Genomic DNA, 12,084 nt, shown 5'->3' on the forward strand with positions numbered 1-12,084 from the left:
GTGTTGATGTCATTAGACCACACCCCTTCTCATTACAGAGATGCACATCACCTAATATGCTTAATTGGTAGTAGGCTTTCGAGCCTATTCAGCTTGGAGTAAGACAACATGCATGAAGAGGATGATGTGGACAAAATACTCATTTGCCTAATAATTCTGCACTCCCTGTAATTACGATAGAAGCAATAAGGGTGCACTTAGTTTTTCACAAACTGCTTCTGCATAATGACTTAGTTTTTGTTCTACAAATAATGACACTGTGTGATTCACTGGGCAGCCAAAAAAAAGTTAAACTCTAAGATTTCATCGGACAACCTTTAGCTTTGTTGGCAGGACACATTCACTGTGGTATTTCAATTAACTTATGCAATGTCACAATATTTATTTCCATCCAGAGTTTCATGAATTATTCACAAAGATCTCCTAGAAGTGACGACAGGAGAGTTGGACTGTTAAAGTCTTCTCAAACATATCCCAAAGATCCTCAGTGGGATAAAGGTTTCAGCTCTGTGGTGGCCAATCCATGTGCGAAAATGATGTCTCGTGCTCTCTGAACTATGAATCCTGGCATCCCATCCCATGTCCATACAATCAAGGAAGGAACAACTTGATCATTTTAGGTATATTCAGTTAGTCAGCTCATTTTTTTGGCCCTGTAAAGGCCCTGCAATAATACAGAGAAATGACCCCCTTTGAGCAAGCACTTGGTGACAGTGGGAAGGAAAAACTCCCACTTAACGGAAAGAAACTTTGAGGAGAACCAGGCTCAGGAAGAGGCAGCCATCTGCCATTGGCTGGGGTCGGGGGGGGAGGAAGATAGAACAAAAACACACAGAGCTTTCAAATAAACACTTAATGAGTTTGAGAAATGGCCTCAATAACCAGGAAGTTCAGTCCATAGTGTCTGGTTTCTTGCTGTTTATTGTTTGTGAAAGACATGGGAATCATGGAAATCTCTGAAGGCTTTGCATGTTGCATGTTTTCTAAGAAGAAAAGTATCTGTCCTTGATGCTGTTTGGATTTGATGCCTACGCATACTAAGTATTTGGGAATCTTCGCTTGTCCCTCCGTCACCAGAGGAGAATGATTTAAATTGCTGTACATTTTCACATTTCCTGTTTCTGGACATCTGTAAAACTGCATGCTGGGAAGTAGCAGAAGAATGGAGGTCATAATTTAGGCAGGGGGGGGGGAGAGAGAAGTTAGTGTCTGCATGGCCTCTGGGGAGCTTGGTTGCAAGTTTTTAGGTGACCCTTCTTCTGTTCTCCTGTCGCTTTAGTTTACACCCTCCCATTGCTTACACAGTCTATGTACTTATTGCTCTATACTAAGCCCGTCAGCGTTTTGTATAATGTGTGTTGTGTCATGGCCTCTTTCTCTTTTTATCTATCCCGCTTTCCCTCCATGCTGTTAATGCCTTATTTTGAGAGTTCCCTCAGGGAACGCTGTGTTTTCAGGGGCAAGAGAAGAAGGAATCCTGGGATATAATGTGGGCGTTTGGTAAAAGTGCTGAAAGCCAGAGTCACCTTCTGAGACACAGACCACCTCCTCCTTTTAGTGTGTCTCAGCGCAGGGGTGTGGAGGCAGGGGGTCGAAAATCCTCTGACCTCCACGCCCACTCAGAACATGTGGGAATGGTAAAATTATCCTATATTTAACCCCCAGGTGTCTGCCTTGTGTGTGTATGTGAGTAACAGTAACTGAGTCATCTGCAGCTGGGTGGTACATGGGTTATCTTATAGGGCGGAAAAAAAGTGGGTGGGTTTGGAAAAGCTGTGCTCCCCCTTAATACACCACAGTCACCTACCTCCCTGGGATAAGAACTTTCTCAGTTAAATATGTCTGAGGTTGAATGTGTGTACATTAGATATATGTGAAATCCAATCAAACATTAACTGTGTGGTTACAGAAAGCCACCGAGAATTAAATGGCAATCTCCCACCCTCTCAGCTAGATAATCATACAAAACTTAATGCAAGAGAAGAACAAAAAAGTCACCTTCAAAGAATAAAAAAAACATTTTTCTTCTTTGTAGAGTGAAAGCAACACATAATTAATACTTTTTTTTGTTTTACACAGAGAATATTTGTGCTTATGTGGCTGTGGAGAGGGCATTTGCACATAAAATATTTAAATTTTCAAAGAAGGTAACAATGCTGAGTCAAATAAATTAATGCTATTACCCATCAAAAGGGCAGCTTTATATGGTTATTCACTATAAAGTGAAAAAAAAAGCTTGGCTCAGCACAAACCTTCCAAACATCTGACTTACTAAGAGCACTAAGTAATTCCCATTAGACAGAGAAGGGATTTTACCCCTCTGTCTTCTGGTGAGGATTTCTTTAAGTCTTCGTTCTCAGAGGAAGTCTGGATTCTGATTCATCTCCCTGCCAAAAACTACACAAAGCTGGGAGAGCAAGCCACATTAAGGTGCTCGTTATCGCACACACTTTCCCTCAAGTATATTTGTTACCACATGCTTGTTCAAAGGCGCAAAGTTTACACTATGGTGTATTTCAAATGAAGTCTGTCCCGTGACCTGTGCCACGTCATCTCTTCTCGCCTCCATTTCTCGTGTCTCTGTCTACCACATTGTCCAGTTATGCAAAAAAAAGAAGAGAAAAAAATGAAAAAGAATGAAACCATACAAAGACACCCACACAAACAAACTCAAACATAAATACAGTTGCCCCATACTCTCAACATGCACAGTCCGTACACTTTAAGACCTCCGAGCCAGCAGAGCGATAAGATTAGAGGAAGTATGTGGGTGTGAAATAGCTGCGGTGTGGGACTTTCTGGATTCACACAATCTTCACTGACTGCAGGCCCTGCTTTTTATTAGAGTTCAAGCTGATGGGAATACACAGCACTGATGACACCCACACTCATATCCTGCACAGATACCGAATTCATACACTAATATGTTAAACAAGCTAAAACTTATGCATCAATCCTCCCCTGTCTGCAAAGCCAGACGCAGCTATTCTTAGGTACGATCACACAGAAAGAAATCCTTTATATAATGTATATTTGTGGACCTGAAACACTGCTATCATTCAAAGAAAAAAAATCTCATTGTTTCCATAAATGCTGCAGAAAAGAAGCTACGGAGGCTGAAGTTGATCTCAGGGCAGTAACCCTGAGGTTGTGACTTCTGCTCTGGAGCAAATAAAGTGAAACCCAGAACCATCAGTGGGTCCATTAACAAAGCCAGAGGCCGGACAAGGCTTTCTTTGTTTCATAATTAATGCAAACATGATAAGCGTGACATTGACTGTTGGGCGGGCCGTACATCAGAGTCCTCGACACATGAAAATGAACGTTGCCATTCATCATTAAACACGGCTAATGGACCCCACAAGACTGAATTATTAAGCACAACACAAGAGACCTTTGTGCCAGATTAATGGAAGCACACAGGACGGCGTATTTATTACAGTGATATAGAATAGTGAAAGTGTTATCACAGCGATTGTTGGCCATACAGGAGGCTGAGACTTTGTGCAAGTTAACGCAACAGGAACACAGTCGCCTTTGTGCTGCTGGTGTTAACAGATTTGCTGCATATAAAATATCCATTGTTGCATTCTGAATTTGTCTTCAAGGATCAGGGTTTCTACTTGTGTACATCAAATATTCCAAACTATAAATATACTATGCGTTACAAAGAGGGGGGTGAATGTTATTTTCATGTTTCCTGTGGGATGTAGTTGGTCTCCAATTGGTTTGATGTGTTTGCTGGAAACTGCTAGGAAAGACAAGGGGGGCAAGGCAATCGTGCAGATGAACAGTGAAAATAAATAAATAATTCATTTTACACTTTGATTTTTCTTCAGGATAAAAAGATTTATTTACATTCTTATCTATATAGTTGCTCAAATTGGCTTGATTTGAGTCAGTTAAAAGCCAAATATCCACAGTTTTTCGTCCATACTGTACAGGTTGCAGCATTTTTCTGCCTTCCAGACACTGCACAGAGTGAAAGCTGTGATCAAAAATAGCAGTTGTTCTCTGTGCTTGTCAATAAGAGCCCTCCTGAGAAGCAGACTTGCTGGAAAAACGAAACAGGGGAGAACTGAGAAGGGTTTCTGAACTCTCAGAGCCATGGTCCACAGGCTATTGATTGTTTATTTGGTTGGAAAGTTGCCCTGTGATCACATTTCCCTAATTGAGGTAGATTACAGAAAGAAATACGATGCTGCATAAATTAGGTTGCATGGTGCTCTTCTTCTACTGAATTTCATGTCATAATGGTCCAGTAATTGGATTTGGTGTATTGTGCATTAGGCCTTGTTTAGGAAAGAGAGGAATACAGACTGACTATCAGTAACAAACAGTAACATGAAGACAGGGTGAAATGTTCCTGTAATTTAAAAGGATTCACCACAATTTAAACAATGTAGACTTTGCAAAAGACTCTAAAGTCCTTATATTTATCAGTACAACCCTGTCTTTTAAAATAGAATCAGAGGCTGTAGTCTTCCCTGTAATGTCTTAATATCATAAATGCTGTTCACCGCAGAAAGAGAGAGAAAAAGAAAAGGACAACAGGCCTTTGAAAAATGATGCTGGTCGATCTATACAACCACGGCGGAAAATTATTCAAGTCGCTAATTCATTGCAAGATAACAAATTAAGCAGAGTGGTTTAATTAATCAGTTAATATTCAGGACTTGAGGAGCAGCTTAGTGAGCCCGCTGTTCTTGGATGTTATCCAAAGGGACATCTTTAGCATAAATTAACACACGGGGCACAGAGACTATCGTTTAAAGCAAGGAATTAGTTTTATGGTTATGTTCTTCAATGCTGCAGACACATGGTTCTCTAGGGTGATACTGAACTAATGGGAATCCAGACACTCATCTAATGGGGGCCATTACAATCCACATTGCATTTTTAATGAGACGGTTGGAGCTGTTGGCGCCTTGTGTCAGGGACATTCACCAGTGCTGGTTTTTACCTGGTTCAGAATTCAGTGATGGGACAGTTTTAAAGTCTTTCGGGTGCAATGGATCATAAAGTGGCATCTGGGGACGCGTCAGTCTCAGATATTACAGCTGTTTACCTCTCTACATTATAAAAGGTTTCTATTAATTTATACTAGCCTAAAGAGTTCAGAAACATATGATGATCTTGGGACAATATGGGAAACATTAGCTCCACCTTAACCAAAGCCAACACTGATATCCTACTCATCCACAAATACTTCATAGTATCTTCTATCATTCATATTACTGTTAAGTGAATTTGTACATAATCTGCACTATCCTACATTTCCAATGCAGGATGTTTACTTGCAGTTAATTAATTCTGTATTGCAGTATTGCTGCTGTTCCTTGGCTTAAGGACCTCTGCTCTCAATCTATCACTATAGAACGAAGACTTGTTTAAATTTTACAAGGTACTAAGGCACAATATCTTCACTCCTTCCTCTTGTTACTCCTCCTCCTACATCTACAGCACTCTTTATTGGATCTTTAAAGTATAAATCATGATGCTCTGCAGCAAACATTGCACGTAGTGATCAGAGAGGGGGGCTGCTGATGTCTGAAAACTGGTGAGATTGCGTGCGTCTTTGTGCAGGAGACTTCAGGTTAAGGCAGAATATGTAACCAGGAGCACAGGCTGGCTATCTGCGGGTTTCACTGGTGTAAGGACATGCTAGGACCCAATAAAGATATCTTCACCTAATAATGATGTAAGATTATTCATGAATCTCATCCCTGCTGCCTTCAGACACTGAGGTGGCTCCACTCCGATCGCCCATACTAAAGCAGACAGGTCGTCCTCAGCAGGGGGAGGGGGGGCACCTGCTGTCCCGCTCCTCGCTGCAGAAGCTGTGACAGCACATATTTCGCGAACAGCTGGAAGGAAAGGCAGTCCTGCAACACCTGAGCGGGCTTAACGATACGACGTCGTGCGTACTGGAGACGCGCCGATAGCTGCTCCATCCTGGGGGATCCCGAAATGATGCCCCGTGTGCCGGGCGGCGGCCGGACAGCATACACTGGCACATTTCTGTCGGCATGCCTGATCTCTGCATGTCAAGCCGCCCAGAGCTGTGGGGAGGTCCAGTGCGGCGTCAACCAGCACTGCTGTCCGCCCACCGTCACAGGGAACACCAGTGCCAGCTCGAAGGTGAGCTGCTGCCAGCTCTCCATCCACGCATTTTTCGACAACGTCGGCTGGTTCACGCGGAAGCTGTCCGGCATCCTGATCCTGTTGCTGCTCTTTGCCATGGGCTACTTCATCCAGCGGATCATCTGCCCTCGGCCCCGGCGGCACCCGCACCACGACCGCGGCGAGGAGCCGTCCCTCTTTCACGGACACACATCAGCGTCCCAGGATTCCCTGCTGGAGCGGTACCCCGAATACAACCTCGGGGGCTTTGCCTCTCCAAACCTGCCGGCCTATGACGAAGTTAAGTATTTGCCCACCTATGAGGAAAGCATGCAAGACATGCACAGAGACCGGTCCGGTGAGAACTTGTTGTCCGAAAACGAGAGTGGCGGCCAGGGCAGAGGGAGAGCAACAGGACCGAGATCCGGAGACCAGAGGCTGGCTGCCCTGGAGGTCTCAGGACCTCAGAGCCCAAGGACATCCAACTCTGTTTGACGGAGACTGGGCAAGACTACAGAAACATTGTTATTCTTATTTTAATATAGTCAGGGTAAAAAAAATCTTGCAGAGATACAACGAACAAGTGCAATTATACTCCTGAATGTAAAGAATAAAAGAGAAGGCTGAGAAAAATGCAGGACTACGTGTTTTCTGAGATAACAGGAACCTGCTTTCCTTTTGTATGCAAATGACCGCTTGGGTTATGGAAAGCAGATTATAAAGTAAGCGGAGGAGGCTGAAATTGAGGCGCTTTGTGTTGGGAATAGCTAAATTGGCTCCAGTACAATCGCATTAAGCTTTTTTCAAACTTCAGCACCTCAATTTAACGGCAGCATGAAACAGATTTCCTGTCAAACTGAGGTCCTCTCTTAGTGCTTAATATACTGCCGAACCTGAAAAATTCTCATACTATTTTGTAGAGCCTTTTCTTTATTAAATTTGCATCCAAAAAAAGAAAATATTTTTTTCAGTCCCCTTAGACATGGACTGAAAGAGAGAAAGGATTAGGGAAATATCTGTTATAATTCTTTCTGAGACACTTTTTTTTAAACCAGCCAGCCCTGGAGTCTAGCTTATCAGCATGAAGGCAGCAATCTACCCCCACATACACACTTCACTGGGAGCTGATAGATGAGCATTATATAAATGACCTGCTTGATGCTTGACATCTCTCCTGTGAGTGAAGCCTTACTGCCCCAGGTCCCAGCTTATGAACTCAAGAAGAAGAAAAATATGAATGAGATTACAGCTTCCAGACTGATAAGAGCTAAAGTTGGACTTTTATGAAGGCACGTCAGAGAAGATAGCTGCTGTCCCAAGGAGCAAAACAGAAAAATACTAGCTGACATGCGGCATTGAAGAAAATGTTCTTTCTTTGTTAAAGCAGAAGGATTTGAAGATGCCAGATGAGAATACATTCAAGTCTGCTTTTGCAGATGCTAACTGTCCTAAAGAAACAAGAAGTTACACTTTAGCTCATCTGAAAACTAAGAAGATTTTGAGAAAACATGCTTTCTGTGAATTAATGCCATAATACTGAAAAGGCAATTTTGTTCATTTAGTATTTCTTTACCTTGTGATTGACTGGGTGTCTGGTAAATAGTCACACTCTCCATATCGTATTGTCTTATCTTTAGGGCCAGGCCAAAAATTCTAATGAGAATCTGCATTACTGCTGGATGTAAGCCAGCCAAACGTCTTTTGTTGTACGAACAGTATTGGATCATTTCGAATTCACAATAATGGAAGGTTCTGAAAGATCTGCATTTTTTTTACATATGAACTGAAAGAAAAAACACTTTTCAATTTATTTGCCCGTCAACTTCAAGATGGACGAATGTTTTCAGTTTGTTGTGCAGAAATGAAAAGGAGGTGTTTGCATATAAACAGTGCACCAAATTAAATCCCATTAAAGATACAAGAGCAGGTGTAAAGCAGATAATAACCATCAGCTTATCAAATCAACTAAACTGATTTATCCCAGAAGCTCCAAAGTGCTCATCTTTCATCATTCCGAACAATGCAGAACCGTATCTGTAAAGCTAGCCTTTACAATTAGACACCCTGAGTTGATCCCAACTCTAAAAGTCTGAGTGTGATTGTGGTGGCTTTTGTAAACCAATATCGCCTGACCATAATGGCAGAGCCAGTAGTGATCACTGATGGCTTTCTTTTCCTGAGGGACATTTGTGGGCGGCTGGAGTTTGGACTTAAAAGCATTAAATCCAGACTAAAACAACCACTGATGGGTAGATGAGGTAAAGGATCTGAGACCCTGAGCGGCATGAGGCCATGTTTGAGGGCTAATGAACCCATGAGAAGTGTGATTGTTGCGTTTCATTTTCTCCTTCCTAGTCAGTGTAGTTCACTATATACTGACTTCCATTTGTAAACATCAACAGTAAAGCTGTATGTCTTCTCTCAGGGGAGAGGATAGTTATATACGCTCATGGGAGATGCAAATCTATAAAAACACAGGGATAAATACAGTATTGGTACACTCAGTGGGTTTTGAATCAGAGCCCATAATTCAGTTATCGTATAGCTCTCTGGTATAAAGAACAGACAAACTTCAAAATGTCAAATCAATGAGCATTATCCTTCTCTATCCTCCTCATAAATTCTGCATTACATCCGGGAAGTGTATTTTTGGGAGAGCTTGGCTATCAATTTAATATATGAGAACCAGCCAGTCTTTGAATATAGATATACACTTCTATGGTTTAATAAAAGAAGAGCATCTGTTTGGCACTGTGTGCTGTGTAACTTCAAAAATATGAAATATTTACACTGACCATTTCATTGTAAGATATTTGCCACTGGGACTCAAAACTATAGAAAGTCTAATCTAAATGTGACTTTTATATTCTTAACATTAAGATATGGCTGAAGGTAGAGGCGTGGAATTGAGTGAATCAGGTATATCACGCAATGCATGGTTTAAGAGAAAGCATGAACTGATTTCACATGTTGCTGTTTATTGTGTGTGGCCACTCCCAGTAATGGATGTGAAACGTGGTCATCCAGTTCCACCATTTAGCTGTTTTCTCACATCTATTTGGTTTGAGGTGAAGGAGTTGTTTGGATAAAGCGTGCTTGAAGCCAAGCACATGATGCTCACTTGCTTTGTGTTAAATTACAGGAAAATCGTCACTACTCTTGTATTATGTGGAATTTGAACACGGAAGATGTTCAGTGAACCCAACTAGCTTTAACCTCAATGACTAATTAATGATTTCTTTTGTCTGCTCTTAAAAATACATTAGTTCAGATAGTTGGTGGAAAGACAGAAATAAAAAAAGGCTTTTAGAAGTGAAGTGACCAAAACTGCAGGAAAACTGCTAAGAAAAAAAAAAAAAAAGCAGCAAGAGATACCCAACCCAAGAGAGAGATTTTCCTACTGTTTTCTGTGATGTGTGTCTGTTGCCACTCACTGTTTCATCTTGTTCACTTTCTACCATATCCATCTGCATCTTCATGACATAGTATAGGAGTCCTTTCTGAAGAGCCCTGAGAAAGATGTTCATCCTCCTGGACCACTAGTGGAGATGAATAGGCTATTACCCTCTGCTGATGTAGTGGCCCTCTGCCAACCAGGGGGTGGAGCTCCGTGGCAAGCGGTCTGTTTCACACCTCAGCAGCGGAGGAAATACAAGAACAATTTAAAAAGAGAAGCCCTGCATTATTTTAAGACTGTGAAAACACGCATGCACACAGAAATACCTTCAGGGTGCATGTGCAAAGCTTAAAATAAATCTCAGACCTCAAAGACAGTCCCTGATCCTTGTATAAAACCAGTAAAGTGTCACGACACAAAGGGGAAAACAAAGAAACAGGACATTTTGGATCAATACATACAGTATGGTTCACATGCTTTATTAATGGACATTCTCGCATTTCCACAAGGCAACACTATAAATGTGTAAACTATAAAAATATATTTTAATGTAAAAAAACAAACTGAAACATGACAAAAATAACACTTATACAAATTTACAGATGAACGCGTATACCTATTTAACTGTTAATGAAAACAGATTAACTTTAAACTTGATTCACTCAAAATCAGTCACTACAACAGGAAGGCCACAGGTCTGTTGGTCAGAAATACAGACAGCCTTAAAAAACTGTTATCAGCCACCCACAGTAACAGTAACATAAGCGATTTTGTTTAAAGCTTTATATGTAACTTGACAAGACTATGTGTGTAGTGTAAGTCAGGCATCACAGACATCACAAAATCTCAAAATTGTTCAGTTTTGGTTTTTACATGAAGGTAATCGTACTTGCTGTACTTATTGTGGACATGACCCTCTTAAAAAAATAAAAAACATTTTTAAAAATTAACGGCGTGAGGCCACGCTGCTCCTCACAGAGGTGTTAGCAGCTCGCTCTCTCTCTTTAGACAACTCCATCTCTATCTTTGCTTGGATTTTTTCCCAGTCCACTTCAACCTGGAAGACACAGTAAGATGAGATGAAATGAGAAAGTAAGAAACACTATTTTAACTGATAAACAGTTCCGGGAAGCATTTGGTAATGGGAGTTATCCCCCATTAAAAGAGAAGGAAAACAAGTTATAGTAAGTGTCTTAAAACACTGGCTTTCAAATGTTAGCCTCGGATACGCTAAGAAAGACGCTGCTAGATCGTCTGTAAATCCCTCCAAACTGTAAGGCTGGCTGAGCTCGGGTAGTAGAAAGTAACTTGTAATGCATTACAGTAGGTTCTTTCTGTTTAAGAGTAATTAGTGTAAGTACTGCAAACACTTTTAAAATTAGAAATGTTTACTGAACAATTTACAGGAGTTGGGAAGGTCGTGTAGGATGATAATGGTGCTTTTTAACCTCCAGTGGTGATCACATGGGTTGAAGTCACATGCACACATTTTTCCTTGCAGTCTGGCTGAAATCCTACCTACTGCTGAGTTTTTCGGGGTCAGCTGTTTACATGGGATATGATTTAGTACGGTCTGGTTATTGTATGCGCCAACACTACAAACTGGAAGAGTTTTAGATGTGTAAAAAAAAAAACCAACTGTCTTATCTCTTTGGCACATGTTTGATCATCCTATTAAAGATGGATATTTACCATCTGTACAGTCCAGTAGTTTCCATTATTGTGTCGCTCTCAATTTTTTTAAGAGTTGGATTAAAAACAAACTGTCCACAGAAGATCAGTTCATCTTGGAAGCTAGCATTTTTGGGAAGAGTAGACACTGTTAGGTCCATAATTTCTTGGAAAAGGACACTATTTTTATAGTTTTGCCTCACTATATTACCACAGTGGACTTTAAATAAAACTACATGTAATTGAAGTTCAGACTTTCAGCTTTAATTCAAGGGGTTAACAAATAAGTTTGGTGTTAACAGTTTATTCAACAGTTTATCCACCACTCTCAGCACTGGAGCCCCCCAGGGGTGTGTTCTGAGCCCCCTGCTGTACTCTTTGTACACATATGACTGTGTGGCCACTACCAGCTCCACCACCATCATCAAGTTTGCTGACGACACCGTCGTGGTGGGCCTGATCTCTGATAACAACGAGACGGCCTACCTGAAGGAGATTAGGAATCTGGAGAACTGGTGCCAGAGGAACAACCTCCTTCTAAACGTCAGTAAGACAAAGGAGCTGATAGTGGACTTCAGCACTAAGCAGGAGAGGAACTACCAGACCCCCGTCATCAACGAGTGCCCAGTGGAGAGAGTGGACAGCTTCAAATACCTCGGAGTTCACATCACGCAGGACCTGTCATGGTCCTGTCACATCAACACCGTGGTGAAAAAGGCCCGCAGCGTCTCTACCACCTCAGACGCTTGAGAGACTTCCAACTGCCCTCCAAGGTGCTCAGGAACTTTTACTCGTGCACCATAGAGAGCATCCTGGCGGGAAACATCTTAACCTGGTTCGGGAACAGCACCATGCAGGACAGACGAGCTCTACAGAGGGTTGTGCGGTCAGCT

At 41.6% G+C, this 12,084-nt stretch overlaps 2 protein-coding genes across 4 annotated transcripts in view; one reads left to right on the plus strand and one right to left on the minus strand.

The window, feature by feature from the left end:
- The first annotated feature begins 5,519 nt into the window (after positions 1 to 5,519).
- Positions 5,520 to 9,510, plus strand: LOC106633354 (uncharacterized membrane protein C3orf80). The gene has a single exon (XM_014336070.2). The coding sequence runs from the start codon at positions 5,971 to 5,973 to the stop codon at positions 6,616 to 6,618; it is 648 nt and encodes a 215-aa protein (XP_014191556.1). The 5' UTR covers positions 5,520 to 5,970; the 3' UTR covers positions 6,619 to 9,510.
- Positions 9,470 to 12,084, minus strand: part of ift80 (intraflagellar transport 80 homolog (Chlamydomonas)) — a 45,745-nt gene continuing 43,130 nt past the window's right edge. For 2 of the 3 annotated variants that reach the window (XM_042224130.1, XM_005930022.3), the window contains exon 20: positions 9,470 to 10,577. In XM_042224130.1, the coding sequence (XP_042080064.1) occupies positions 10,467 to 10,577 (111 nt within the window). In that variant the 3' untranslated portion in view covers positions 9,470 to 10,466. The remainder of the gene's footprint in view (positions 10,578 to 12,084) is intronic. The other variant, XR_006054771.1, reaches the window with a different exon arrangement.

Source organism: Haplochromis burtoni, unplaced genomic scaffold, assembly GCF_018398535.1.
Source record: "Haplochromis burtoni strain Fernald_Lab_line unplaced genomic scaffold, NCSU_Asbu1 Contig_128, whole genome shotgun sequence".
Taxonomy (NCBI): Eukaryota; Metazoa; Chordata; class Actinopteri; order Cichliformes; family Cichlidae; genus Haplochromis; species Haplochromis burtoni.